Raw genomic sequence first — 14,544 nt, forward strand, 5'->3', positions numbered from 1 at the left:
TAACTCTTGGTCCGCTAGCCAAAAGGGGCCCCGTCATGCCCTCTGTGCTCCCATCCCTAAGCAAAGCTGAATTTGTCTGAGCAAGGACTGCCTAACCAAGCCATATATACTTATTTATAAAACTCGCTGCACATCTGGGTCTTGCTAATGGGAAAGCTGATTCTTCAACCCTAGTTTGCGTCATTACAGAGCCTCCTGCTTGGAAAGTGTCAGAATGATGGTTCCAGCCGAGACGGTGCTGTTCACAAAACAGCAATATCAAAACTCAGAGCTGCCCTGGAAATGTTTTTGATATCCATTTGTAGTTAGTAAATACATGTTTATCTATCTGAGGCCTCATACAGAACCACTGCAGGAAAAAGCCGGGAAGTACTAGATTCTAATTTGAAGTCAGATACTGGCTGACCATGTGTCCTTGACACAAGTCACCTTATCTCCTGCAACCTCTCTACCACTAGCAGAGCTGGGAGATTGAAACTGGGACTAAAGCTGCGTCTCCTCAATGAACTGTTGCAGTTTTAGTTACTTTGCCTCTTATTTAATGTAAAACACTGAGATCTACTGCTCACAAGCACTATATACAAGTTAGGCATTTTTGTTTATTTAAATGTTTTCATTATTTTTCTGTGGTATAGAGAGGGAGGGCTGTTGCAAGCAACTCAGCTAAGGAGCAAATCATTTTTTTTTTTACTGTTTCTTTGCTCTTTCAAAGGTCCTTACCCTCCCTATCCATCTGTGATGATTTGGGGTGCTGTCTGTACCACTTCTGAATAGTGGATTTTTTTAAAATTGTACCACGAAATTACTCTGAATGTATGTGACTGCACCATGAGTTAGCATAGTTGTGTCACATCTCTGCCAGGATGGACACAATGGTATGTGATCAGTACTCAACAATTGTCTATTCAGAGTAAAATATCTTGGGACAATGGGTTTGCTCGAGCTGGGAGAAGAAACTTCCTCCTCTGGCTGAAGGGAGGCGGGTCTGGGAGTGGATATTTACCAAAGGGCAGAATAGAAGAAGCAGATGACCATAGCAGGAGTCAGTAAAGGGACTCATGTCGAGAACTGGAGGAGAGAGCCATTTTATACCGCATTACGATGAAGGAAGCTGCCACAGGAACAGAAAAGGCAAGCAAGGGGAGGATTCTGCCTACCTGACAGAATACAGATGATCCTCCAAGGACTCCCAAGAGAAGGGTGAGCTAGTGTGGGGCACTATGTTGAGGATATGTACTGACATCTTTGACTGAAGGTCATTGGCTTACTGGATTGGAACAGAGCAGCAGATGTGATTTATCTTGATTTTAGTAAGGCTTTTGGCATAGTCCCATGATATCCTCATAAGCAAATTAAGGAAATGTGATCTAGGTGAAATTACTATAAGATGGGTGCACAACTGGTTAAAAATCTGTACTTCTAGAGCAGTTATCTAAGGGTTGTTGTCAAACTGTGGGGTGGGGAGAGGCGTCAGGCCTGAGTCCAGTACTATTCAATTTTTCCATTAATAACTTGGGAAACTTAGTGGAGAAGATGCTTATAGAATTTGCAGATGACACCAAGCTGGGAGGGGTTGCAAGCACTTTGGAGGACAGGTTTAGAGTTCAAAATGACATTGACAAATTACAGAATTGATCTGAAATCAACAAGACAAATGTAAAGTACCACACTTACACCAGAAAAATCAAATGCACAACTACAAAATGAGGAATAACTGGTTAGGGGGTAGTACTGCTGAAAAGGGTCTGGGTTTATAATGGATCACAAATCCAATGAGTCAAAAATGTGATTCAGTTGCAAAAAAAGAGGGGGGGGGCTAATATTCTGGGGTGTATAAACAGGAGTATTGTCTGTATGTCATGGGAGGTATTGGTTTCGCTCTACTAAGCCCTGGTCAGGCCTCAACTGAGCACTATGTCCAATTCTGGGCATCACTCTTTAGGAAATATGTGAATAAATTGCAGAGTCCAGAGGAGAGGGGAAAAGAAAAAAAAAAGATTTAGAAGGTTTCGTAAATCTGAGGAAAGGTGAAAAGAACTGGGAATGTTTAGTTGGGAAAAGAAGATTGACGGGGAGATCTTCAGATATGTTAAGGACTGTTATAAAGAGGATGGTGATCAATTGTCCTCCAGGCCCACTGAAGGCAGAACAAGAAGTAAGGGGGTTAATCTGCAGCAAGAGAGGTTTAGGTTAGATATTAGGAGAAACTTTCTAACTACAAGGGTAGTTAAGCTCTGGAATAGGCTTGCAAGTGAGGTGGTGGCTCCCCATCATTGGAGGTTTTTAAGAACAGGTTGCACAAACACCTGTCAGGAGTGGTTTAGATTTACTTGGTCCTGCCTCAGTACAAGGAGCTGGACCTCATGACTTCTAGAGGTCCCTTCCAGTCTTACCTCTTTAAGGCCATGTCTACACTTACCAGAGATCGACGCTGCTGTGATCGATTTAGCGGGAGTCGATTTAGTGGGTTTGGTAAAGTGTCTCCTGTCGACGCAGCAGTGTAGATGCTGCGGTAAGTTGACCTAAGCTACGTCGACTCCAGTTACGTTATTCACGTAGCTGGAGTAGCACAATGTAGGTCGACTTACTGCAGTAGCGTAGACAAGGCCTCCAATTGTTTTCTACATTATCTGTACTCTATGTGCTTTATCTGTTAAGTAAAGAGCAATGGTGCTACAGTCGGTGCAAAGCCAGTCTACCAGTATGTGTTAAGCATCCACAAATACCATATTGCCCCTGGGAGAGTTAAACTCTTGTGTGGTATGCTGGGAGCGGTGTGTGCTAAAGTACCAGGGAGCCTGAAGGGTCAGCACCCCACTGAGAGTTTCAGCACTCAGAGCGGAGTGCCAGGTAGAAGGTTTGTACTCCGAGTGTGTGCCTAAGGGCCCCGAGATTGGGGCAATGGCTCCAGAAGCTTAGGGCATCCCAAGGGAAGCAGAGCACAGACTTGGACTCCACTCACAGCAGTCTTAGTGGGTGGCCAAGCGAAGATCTCCTTTCCTTATTGTTAAACCTTTCCCTTTCCAGTGCCAGGTGTGATCTTTCATCGGCTCGCAGAGTTATCACTGTGCATCCCATCACCCCAGCTTTCACAACATTTAGGGTACATCTACAATAAAAGACCTGCAGCACAGCAACAGGTAACCTGGCTCAGCTGACTTTGACCCACGGGCCTAAAAAGAGCAGTGTCGATGTTTGGGCTCAGGCTGGAGCCCGGGCTCTGAAACCCCACAAGGGGGAGTGGGTCTCAGAGCCTGGGCCCCAGGCTGAGCCCAACATCAACACTCATTTTTAGCCCTGCAGCCCGAGCCCTGCAAGCCTGAGTCAATTGACCTGGGTTCTGAGACTCAACGCAGAGGGGTTTTACTGCAGCATATACGTACCCTTATGAGCCATCATCAGGGCACTGTTTCAGTAAAATAAAATCTGAGCATTTTGAATTCCTCATGCAGTCAGGCATCAGAGTTTTGGGTGTCAGGATTTTAAAAATGTACAGATTTGGTGTGTCAAGACTATGCCCTGTCAGCCAAGGTTGATCCAGTCTCACTGTTAGCCTAGGACAATGAACACGCATGTTTTACTCCTTCCTAGCTGTATACTCCAAGGATGAACTCCCGGCCCCATTGAGATCAATGGCAAAACTCACATTGACTTCAATAGGACCGGGATTTCAACCAAAGTCTCCAACTGCCCACAAACGAGTAAACAGAGTTTGATCCAGGCTACAAACATGCGTTCTTTGCCTAGGATTTAAAAAAAAAAAAAAAACAAAAAAAACCAACAAATGGTAGTGGCCTTGGACAAACGTGTAGGGAGCGTTCACCTAGCCTTTATAAAACGTTTTAAGTAACTGGGTTAACTGACTATCAATGGAGGTACAAAAGTCTAGTGCAGATGAACCCTTCCATACTAATTATAGAAAGGAGATTTTCAGCATTCATATCAAGACCTGGAATACACTGTGCTACGTCGCTTACTTAGATTGTTGCACGGGTGGGACAGCGAAGTGAAGTCTGCTGAATCCAAGACCAACAGCTCAGATTTGTATTTGTACAGGTGTCTAAACTTTTACTTGTGTACCCTACTCCTCATGGCAGACTGCTGTTTGTGAAGCTAATCTCTTTCATCACTTTCAAAACAAAGTCCCCTCACCTTCAGGCAGGCAATTTACAAGCTGTCAGGCAAAGAGACCTTTTACATCCATACCATTCAACTTGCCAGGGTCCAGGTATGGGATGCAATGTGTGACAGACTCACAATCAGGGTCACAAAACAGTGATTCAGGAGTAATGCTGCAGGAGTCATTCATCTGGAGCAAATAATTTTTTCTATGTCAGGGCCATGCTTCTTTATTTCTGATGTCAATAGTTTCCAACCAGAATAGTGAGGGAATGCCAAATTTATGTAGAACATAGGGAACTTTTAGACTTAAATTAGTGACAACCTTGAAGTAAGGCTCATCTGAGAGGCATTTTTCTATCCAGCAAGATTTCTTACATTTCTAGTACAGTAAAAGCGGTGTTATCCGGCACTTTATCAACCAGAAAGCTCTATTAACCGGCATTTCTGATATCTTCCAATACAAATCTTCAGTCCAGTAATCGGGACTAGTGTACGGCCCAGGAGGTTATGCAATTGCACATTCTGCACTCTACTTTTATGCAAAAGAGGCAGAAGACAAGTAAGCCAGCTGATATCAGGGATCTAAATTCAAAAAAGCATCTTCTAGGGCAGAGGTGGGCAAACTACAGCCCGTGTGCCAAATCTGGCCCGCAGGCCCCTCCTGCCCAGCCCCTGAGCTCCTGGCCCGGGAGGCTCGCCCCCAGCCCCTCCCCTTCCCCCGCAGCCTCAGCTCACTGCGCGCCGCCGGCCCGGCGCTCTGCGGTGACGTGGCTGGCTCCAGCCGGGCAGCGCGGCCGTAGCACCATCAGCACCAGTGCTCCAGGCAGCGCGGTAAGGGGGCAGGGAGCGGGGGGGGGGCGGCGGTTGGATAGAGGGCAGGGGAGCTCAGGGTGGTGGTCAGGGGGCAGGAGTGTGGATAGGGGGCAGGGCGGTCAGAGGGTGGGGAACAGGGGGATTGGATGGGGCAGGGGTCCCAGGGGGGCAGTCAGGAAGGAGAGGGGGGGTTGGATGGGGCAGTCAAGGGCAGGGGTTTTGGAGGCAGTCAGTGGACAAGGAGAAGGGGTGGTTGGATGGGGCTGGTGTCCTGGGGGGGGCAGGCAGGAATGAGAGGAGGGGCTGGATGGGGTGGCGGGGGGCAGTCGGGGCGGGGGTTTTGGGGGAGATCAGGGGGGGTTGGATGGGGCAGGAATCCTGGGGGGGACATCGGGGGCGAGAAGTGGGGGGTGGGGAGAAGATAGGGGGCGGGAGCTGGGCCATGCCTGGCTGTTTGGGGAGGCACAGCCTCCCCTAACTGGCCCTCCATACAAATTTCCAAAATCCAAAAACCCCTCAGGCCAAAAAGTTTGCCCCTGTTCTAGGGTGTATCATAGGGTCATTACAAATTCAGCCCAATCTCCTACACCTTCTACATCTACAATGATAATTGATGTTGATAATGACCCTGCGGCGCTGCAAGATCCTGAAGTGCCTTCTGAATCATCAAAGAAAGATTAAATTAGGTTCAGTATAGTTTTAGTGTTAAGTACAGAGAAGCATTGAAGTACCTCAGATAACAGGTAACTGTGGGGTAAATGTGAACTTTTTGATCGCTGAATTAAATGAAGAAAACACCAAACACCTGGAAAGAGACGCATAACATATGCAAGTTCTAACCCTACTTTCTCGTATTGTTTCCATTGCAGCTTACTAGCGGCAAGTGGAGGAAATCGGCGGACCGCTAACGTGGTGGCACATGGATTTGCCAATCTCTTTATTCTAGACAAGAAGACCCTCAATGAAATCTTGGTGCACTATCCAGACTCTGAAAAGCTCCTGATGAAGAAGGCTAAGTATGGCCCCTGCAGCGTTGGTTTAGATACAGAATTAAGAATTTTGATCGATAGTTACGTTTGTTTCTTAGAAAAACTAGTTCTTGTTGTGGGATTATCATGGTAACTTTTGGTAGATTTCATGAGGTCACGGCAGGGATGCCAGTAGTCAGGGAAGGGCAGTAAAGATAGAGAAGTTAAGAACCAAGTTTCAACTCTCCTTTCCATAAAGGATGACAAACACATAAGTGTTTAGAAGCAAACAGGACCCCTCAGGTGCTCAACCAGTTCCTCACCTTGGCCTGCATTTCCTGGGCAGGAATACTGCAAGATAGTGCTCAATTTAGGGGCACATTTTCAATGGTGCAGTTGTGCGGATACAAATGAGCCTGTAGGCAAATGCTTTTCTGTATCCACAGGTTGATGGACTATAGGAGCTGGAGGTCCCTTCCTACCTTTCTGTGATTTCCAGGAGCCCTAAGGGTGTACAAATGCAGGTTTTAAATTAGGCCTAACAAAAGCATGTCCAGGGTCTATGTATACACAGAGTTTAGCTGGGTGTGGTCAGTGCACAGATTTGTATTTATCAACTTCCTTTTCTCCCCACTTTGGCTGTATCTCTACAGATCCCCTCTTTGCCCCAATCCTGTTTAGACCTGTGACCAGCTAACGTTACTCTCAGCACTGCTGGAATATACTATAAATAATGGTCTGAACCTCTGTTTTAAATCAATATAACTTAACTAGTCAAATTAAAAACTCCAATTATAAACAAAAAAACCAGGAAAACAAGTCTCTCCAAAAGACTTAAAAAAATAGGTAAAACAATGTAGCACTGGTAAAACAGTTAATATTTTTACTATGCTTAAGCCACTAACTTTGTGTGCTTGATTGTGGCATAAGGTTGGTGTCAAGCACCAAAACAGCTGGAGAAGCTTCTCCCAGCTTCCTGAACCTTGCAAGAGAAAACACAAGCATATTAGTGATTTTTTCAGATTACAGTGAGGATACCAATTTACAGTTGCATTCGCTGCAATAAGCTCCCTCCAACATTCAGATGAACGAGAATTCCCATTCACCCTGCCATGGTGCATCAGCGCCACCACTGTTCCATTCCTCAATCCCTGGGAAGTGGTTCAGTAAAGCTTTGCACAGACAGAGGTTTGCCTACAAGCCGTGCAATCCTTGAACAGAAATAAAAGCATGCTAATCTGCTTCTTGATGCTGCTCATACCTGCTGTCCTGTGTTTCTAGTCTACAGCTGCATATGTAAGCGAGGGAATGGTCCCGCTCTTGTGTGGAACTTTCCTGGCTTCTGCACTACCCCAGTGAAGTGGGCTAGCAAAAGGATCCGAGTCCTCGCTCCCACTTCCTTTACCCAGTGCCCCCCCTGCCCTTGAGGACTCCCCTTCCACTCTCCTGTCTGGCAGAGTCCTCGTAACCCCGAAAGGGCTGGGCCCAGGATTCCTGAGGAGCTCGAAACCCCAACCCTGCTGTGGTCACCTAGGACAGGGGCTAGGGTGTCCTCACTCTGGGGTACTCTCTCTGCACTGGACACTTCTCTGACCCACTGGCCATTACATACAGGTTAAAGCAAATGCAAGTTATTTAATCAACAATTAATTTTAAAAAGAATGAGGAAAAATGGGAAAGTTTAAAGGAAACACGTCAACCCGCTCTGTGGCAGGGAACATCACAAACAGTGTCTCTGGAATGTCAGGGCAGTTCACAGTCTGTTCCTTGTAAGTCCCAGGCCTTCTTCTCAGGCCCTGGCTGTGCTGCCGGGATGCTGTGGGTTGGACACTTGCTCTGGTGGTGGCCTCATGCTCTCAGGCTCCAAGTGGTAGGACCCTTCTGCCAAGTGTCACCCCTGCCCTGTCGGGGTTACGATCCAAGCCTGGCCTGCAGAGCCTTTTGGCTGAGGCGTGTCCCTGTGCTGGGCCTGCTGCCCAGGGTCCCCCTCGGTCTTCCCAGCTGCTTACCGCACCGAGCTCCAGACTGCTCCAGCCCCACTGTCTCTGCACTGCTGCTGCTCTGCCTCCAGCTCCCTGGGCTGCTTCTTTGGCCCCTCTGGCTCTGGTTGCTGCAGCTCTGCTCCCAGGACAGGTCTGCTCTCTCTGGGCTGTGCCTCTGGCTTTGGGGCTGCAGCTCTGCTCCCAGGACAAGGTCTGCTCTCTCTTGATCTGGCACAGCTCGCTCCCCAGCTCAGCTTGGGCCCCTGCTTTTTCCTTAGCTCAGCCCCACTCTGTCTGACCCAGGTAAATCCAGCTCACACAGAAGATAAGACTTCCCTGGCCTCCTGACTCCCTGATTAGCCTGCCCGCCCTGTCATTCAGGCTGACCTGGAGTTTTGGCTTCTCCCCATTGTTCCTGGGAGCTGTCAGTCTCAGGGTCCTAATTCCCCATTGACCCTTTCCCCTTTTTAGTACTGGGAGCTAGCCAACCAAAACACCCCCACTGAACGTTAGTAAGGGGGCAACAGTCCCCTTACACACAGTTTACTGTCACAAGTAAGTTCTTGCTGCTGTTAGTGCCTGAAAAACCAACAGTTTTGGAAGAGTGAGGTCCAGCCTAGTTTGCCATGTGCATCATCAACAAAACTACCCACTAAAATATGATTCCATTATCTTTGTTGGTGGTAATCAGGCATAGCACAGAATGGGAAGTCCATGGATTGTTTTCCAGATATCACATTGTATGGGCAGTGCTGGCTACTAGAAAGCTTTTGGTTCTATACAGTGATTTACTGAAGGAGTATGACAGAGACATACACCAACCTGCCACCTTTCTGAGTCTAAGCACCAAACAGCGATTCACACGGCAGGTCACTTCAGTGCACTATCACTTCTATTCATTTCAGTGCAAAATCCACTAGCAGAGGGAATGCTCAATGTGCAAAGACCCATCTGCAGTGCAGACCAGAGAGGAGAATTTTGCCCCTTGTGCACATCCCGTGGCAGTAAAGGAGTGTGCTCTCTTTTATGTCTGTTTCTCACCTTACCCTATATAATCCTCCTTCGATGCGACCTTGTTTGGAGCACGCATTTGTTTTACCTGCATCCTGCAGAGAAGAAATAGATTTCAAAATTCAAACAGCAGCAATTTGCCATAGATCCATACTCTGGTGAATGGTACCTTCCTTCCCCTTTTCTTTTCTAAGTTTGGGATGAAAAACAACCCTGAAAAAAGTTACAAGGGTTTCATGCTTTCATTTGGAGTTTTAGTAATATCTTAGCATTAGACTCGGCAGTTCTCACTGTGGTGTGTTATCGTCCATCTTATCTACAGGGTGCTACTGAAGGAGAAGGGTAAGCCCACTGAAGAGCCACAAGCACAAACAAAAGGCTTGACCAGTCTCTTTGCACCAAAACCAGAAACTCCCAAACTATTCAAAGCAATGTTTGGAGGGTCAGGAAAAGGAGGCCTCGCTATGCTGCTCAAGATGAAGCAACAGCAAGCTGCTCAGGTAACCCACCACAAATACAAAAGACTGTTCAGAATGCTCAAGGGATAAGCAGGGGGAAAACCCAAGAGAGGAACTTACCAGGTTTGGGCAAACATATTGCATGAAATCCTGGCCCTGCTGAAATGACCAAATTCCTAGTTACTTCAACAGGGCAAGATGTAACCCATAGTGCCTAATCACAAACATCATGGGTTCAAAAGTTTGACTCAAATGTTATTGGAGTCCTGTTCTGCCTAGGACAGAGTGAGCAAAAGAAGAGTGGCAGCAGAGAGAAAAAAGGTCAAGGGAAATGGGAGTAAGAACTGCTTTTATATGGGCCTTGGGGGGCAACTGAGCCATTTTTAACCTCTAACAAAACCATGATGCCCCTTGAAAGCATTATCCTACAACCAGCAACAGAATCCAGCTGATGGCAAAGCACTGCTTAACTTATTGGCTATTCAAACTCTCACCTTTTCCCTACTGCTTTACAAATCATGGAGACAAATTTAAGATTAACACATTTAGCAAAAACTGAGTAAATCCAAACAACTTCTATAAATAAAAGTCAAATTTATAAGTAGCAAGCCATTAAATGTAATAAGTAATTCCCACACAATAGCCTACTTTAGGGAATAGGCAAATTAATAATAATCTTGTTCTGTTCTACTTATCCACTAGTAGGTGGCAGTAGTAAATTCTGTGTCCATTCCCATATTCCTACCCATACCTTAAGACTCCACACTCAGAGTAGAATATGGGTTCTTGGATTTTGTCTGCAGCGCTAAGAAATGTATAACTTTTCATTACAGGAAAAAACTGAAGAAATGAAACCTGAGCCAGAGGAAAAGAAACCTGAACCAGCACCAGAACCCACAGCCCCACCTAAACCATCAGTGGAAAAGGAAGAGTCAGTTGCAAATTTTCAACCTCCACCTAAGCCAGTTCTGCACAGAGGAACCACTAACAAGTCTCTTGTCATCACCATGGCTCCTTCCCCCATAGCAGGAGAAGGAGAGGTTCTCACTGTTGAGGTCAAAGAAAAGAGACAGGAGTAGATGGTGGACTGGGTTGTGGTCATACCTAGAATCTTTCTGAGGGGAGAAAGGGCATGGTATAGCTTTCAGTCAGAGTGCAGAACTATTCTCTTCCCTCATCCCACAGAGAGAATGTACTTTGCCTCCAGACCTTGATTGTGGAATATTACATTTTGTGTAGCAAAGTAATTAGAGCACAGATTGCACCCTTACGCCTATTTATTTCTTGCTTCCTCCATGCTCTCACTCATCTCTTACTCCTTGCCCCTACTTCTCCTTACCCCTCTCTTCCTAGTTCTCTCTTTCTTATTACTCTTCCTCCTGGTTTTCCTCTTGATTAGTTTGATCTTTGTTTATATGTGTCTCTTTTTCTATTTTCTATTCTGGTTTCCTATCATAATCCTTTACCTTGTTACTGCATTAATATTGCTGAGGTTGTTAATATTTGCCCTTATTTTTCTCTCTCCTTATTTTATATTTCTAACAAGTGACTTGCTTTTGTAACCAACATGGGCTCAATTCAACTACAGTTCATGGTTTCAGTGCTTTCAGTTTTGGTCTCCAGAGGGCAGAAGACCACACAGCAAAACCATCATCAATAAAAGTCAGTGCAATCACCAAAAAGACAAAGGGGATAATGATCCTGCAAATCTCAGTGTCACCTCGAAACTGTTGAAAGTAGGAGCCTTCAGTTCAGTAAAGGTAGCTGAATATATGGAATAAAAAACTAAAGCAATGTGTTTTTCAAAAGTGGCCTTTAATTTTGGATGCTCTACTTTGTATAATCAGAGTTTGACTTTCATAGGTGCTGAGCAACCCCAACTCTACCTGAAGTCTGTGGGCACTGCAGGTGGCTCACCACCTCTGAAAAGGAAGGCCTCAGTATCTGAAGTTGAACACCCACAATTAAAGGCTGTTTTTGAAAAATGTGGACCGTTACATCTTGTAGCTACTGCTATAAATGACCACTGATCTTTGCGTCAGTCAGTCACAGACAATCGGTTCCTGCAGTCATGACTCAGGCAAAATTTTGAGCTGCCTGGGAAACTATTTTGCCATTCGACATCAGCACAAATCCAAGACCTTTCAAAGAGTAATGAAAAATGAGAGTGCCACCCCTCAGAAAAGTGAGCAGCCTGGTGATTAGGGTATGTGCCTGGCAGACCTAGGTTCAAGTCCCTGATCCAAATCAGGCAGAACAATAACTTGATACGAGGCCTCCGATATCCCAGGTGAGTGCCCTAACCACTGGGATATTGGCTGTTCTTGGTGTGTGTCTGGCCAGATATTTCGATCCTCAACCTGAGAAACTGTTCCTGAGGAAAAGTTCATCAAAACTGGTTTTGCTGAAAAATTCCTGAAATCGACGGGAGCTTTGCCTGACTAAAGACTGCAGTACTGAACCTTATATGGTCAAGAAGCTCTACACTTTCTCTTGGAAGATTAAGACACTTGCCTGACATGTTCCTTGGAGTCTTCATACTGATGATGAAGATTCCTGCCACACTAAACAACATACCAAGAGTAATTGCTACTAGACAAGAATCAGCCCATGTAAGAAAAACGTGCCTCCCACACATAGGAAGAATAGAGCCAGACTGGAGAGTGGATATAGAGTAATTCAGCTAATGCACACCCAGTAGCACATTGGTGCCCAAATGTTTCTTGTTGCTCCCCCCTTTACCAGGAATGGAATCTATCCGTGTCCCCCCTCCATTACTGCACAGTGAATTCAGCAGAGGAGCTTGGGCTGAAGGTGGCACTGGGGGCAGAACTGGGTGTGGTGGAAGAGCTGGGGCTAGAGGCAATGCTGGTCTGGTGTGGAGAGAGAACGAGGGCAGAGTTGGGCTGGGGGCGAACGGAGCTGTGGCTGGGACCAGAGATGGCCTTGGCACGGAACGGAGCTGGGCCTGGGGCTGGAGCTGGGCAGGGGGCGCAGTGGAACTGGGTGGTGCTTTCTCCCTACCCCCACCCATGCATCCACCCCCAAACATTCCTCCACACACCCCTAGGGGAGTGCGCTCCACAGTTTGGGGACTACTGGAGTAGCATCTCAGCATGATTTCAAACTTAAATTCACCACACAACTCTTGCTTTGCACATGAAGCCTTCTGTGTGTACTAAAGACAATTATTCATTGTCCTGGGTTTTATATAGCTTTGAAGTAAAGTAAGAGTGTTACTGGGGTGGTGTAATAGATTATGGAAAGGAAGGAAAATATATCGAAACACATTTTAAAATTGTGAGAGTGATGGGCTAAGCCATTATTGCAATAGAGATCTGACCCACTTCTGCAAATACAAGTAACATCAATAAACCTTTTCACGGTTGGCACATCAGAATGAAATTTATCAATCGCTTTGACATGGATTGTAAAGGAAGGGCTGAATTGCAGCAGCAGTCTCTTGCAACACCTGCGCATTCCCCATTATCCATTGGAATGTTAGTTTGTAAACGTTCAGGGTTGAAAGCAAGGTTGGTGATTCCATCTAGAAGACAATCCGATTTGTGTCCAGCTTTCAAATTGCTCAAGCTTTCAAATATAAGAGTGGCAATGATTGTTGCAGCCTCTGTGGCATGTAGATGGGTCCAAGGGAAGAGGTCAGCTTGCTGACAATTGAAAGTAAATTTAAGATGCTCTTATCTAGGTGGCAGAAGTATCCTCACACCTTCTTGTCAACTGTCTAAATGGGCCATCTTGATTATCACTACAAAAGTTTTTTTCTCCTGCTGATAACAGCTCATCTTAATTAATTAGCTTCTTACAGTTGGTATGACTAATTCCACCTTTTCATGTTCTGTGTGTATATATATATTTATCTTCTTACTATATGTTCCATTTTATGCATCCAACAAAGTGGGCTGTAGCCCACGAAAGCTTATGCTCAAATAAATTTGTTAGTCTCTAAGGTGCCACAAGTACTCCTGTTCTATTTATCTAGGTGGAGGGCTTGTTCAAATGACCTCCCTGAATTCCTGCTTGGGGCCCAGTTTTTAGGGCCTCTCTGAGACCCACCTAGGGCTCCTCTCAGAGTGCAAACAAGAGTAGGCTGAAAGTATGTTGTGTGAGATCAGGTGGAAAGTGCACAATTCTGTCCAAGTGAAGAGGGCAACTGTTGAATTGAGCAAAGAAATCAAGTATTCATTAGAGAGTGAAATGCAAACTTCTCTGGTAGAACCATTCCTTGTACGATTTACAAATATTTGCTGTACTAATTAGGTACTATGGAATACTCTATCATCATCTATAGTAAAATAGAGTGCCAAGAATGGTTTCAGAGTAACAGCCGTGTTAGTCTGTATTCGCAAAAAGAAAAGGAGTACCTGTGGCACCTTAGAGACTAACCAATTTATCTGAGCATAAGCTTTCGTGAGCTACAGCTCACTTCATCGGATGCATACTGTGGAAAGTGTAGAAATTGGTTAGTCTCTAAGGTGCCACAAGTACTCCTTTTCTTAGTGCCAAGAACGAAAAAGATGTAGCCTGTGGATATGTGATGATTGCAATGGGATTATTTCTGGATGCTGAAAAGAGAGGGCAATATGTTGGCTAATTAGTCTTTTCCATATCTTACTTAGTTTGTAAGGACCAAGTCTTATTCCACTTCTACTCAGAACCGAGACAAAAGAGCGAGAACCCAGGGAGGGAGTAGAGTACCTCTGCTGGGTAGCATGTTTCTCTCCTTGCTGTAGCCTCATAGAACCCTCTTTGCTGGAATGATGCAGATGAGCAGCAGCCACACTGGATTTCACATTGGAAACGTGAGCTGGTGTTAACGCTGCTTCAAGCTCCCCACTCTGTAGCACAGAAGACTGCTTGTAGGAAAGCTGAGAGGAGGTACAAGGTTACATGAGGATTGTGACTTCCACACAGGACTCTGGTTTGGGAAATGAACCTCTCAAACATTCCTATAGGGGAGGGTCAATTTCCTGCTCTCTATAGGGAAAAATCTGTGTAGATTACAATATGGCTCCCAATCTATCAGCAGGAGCATGCAGTGGTTTAATATCATATCAAAAGCATGTAGTCACACACTGCCCTTAAATGTACAGAGAGAAGACCCAAATATCCTACATAATGTGAATGTGTGTTACAAATGACTTTACAGTAAGAACAGGAGTTTGGCATGGT

General features: G+C 45.6%; 1 protein-coding gene across 1 annotated transcript in view; it reads left to right on the forward strand.

Moving 5' to 3' along the window:
• The window catches only part of CNGB3 (cyclic nucleotide gated channel subunit beta 3), a 116,896-nt gene extending 106,463 nt beyond the window's left edge, over positions 1-10,433 (forward strand). Inside the window, exons 16-18 of the mRNA XM_048841140.2 lie at positions 5,805-5,951; positions 9,219-9,396; positions 10,188-10,433. Coding sequence (XP_048697097.2) covers positions 5,805-5,951; positions 9,219-9,396; positions 10,188-10,433 — 571 coding nt within the window. The remainder of the gene's footprint in view (positions 1-5,804; positions 5,952-9,218; positions 9,397-10,187) is intronic.
• The last annotated feature ends 4,111 nt before the right edge of the window (positions 10,434-14,544 follow it).

This window comes from Caretta caretta, chromosome 2 (assembly GCF_965140235.1).
Source record: "Caretta caretta isolate rCarCar2 chromosome 2, rCarCar1.hap1, whole genome shotgun sequence".
NCBI lineage: Eukaryota > Metazoa > Chordata > Testudines > Cheloniidae > Caretta > Caretta caretta.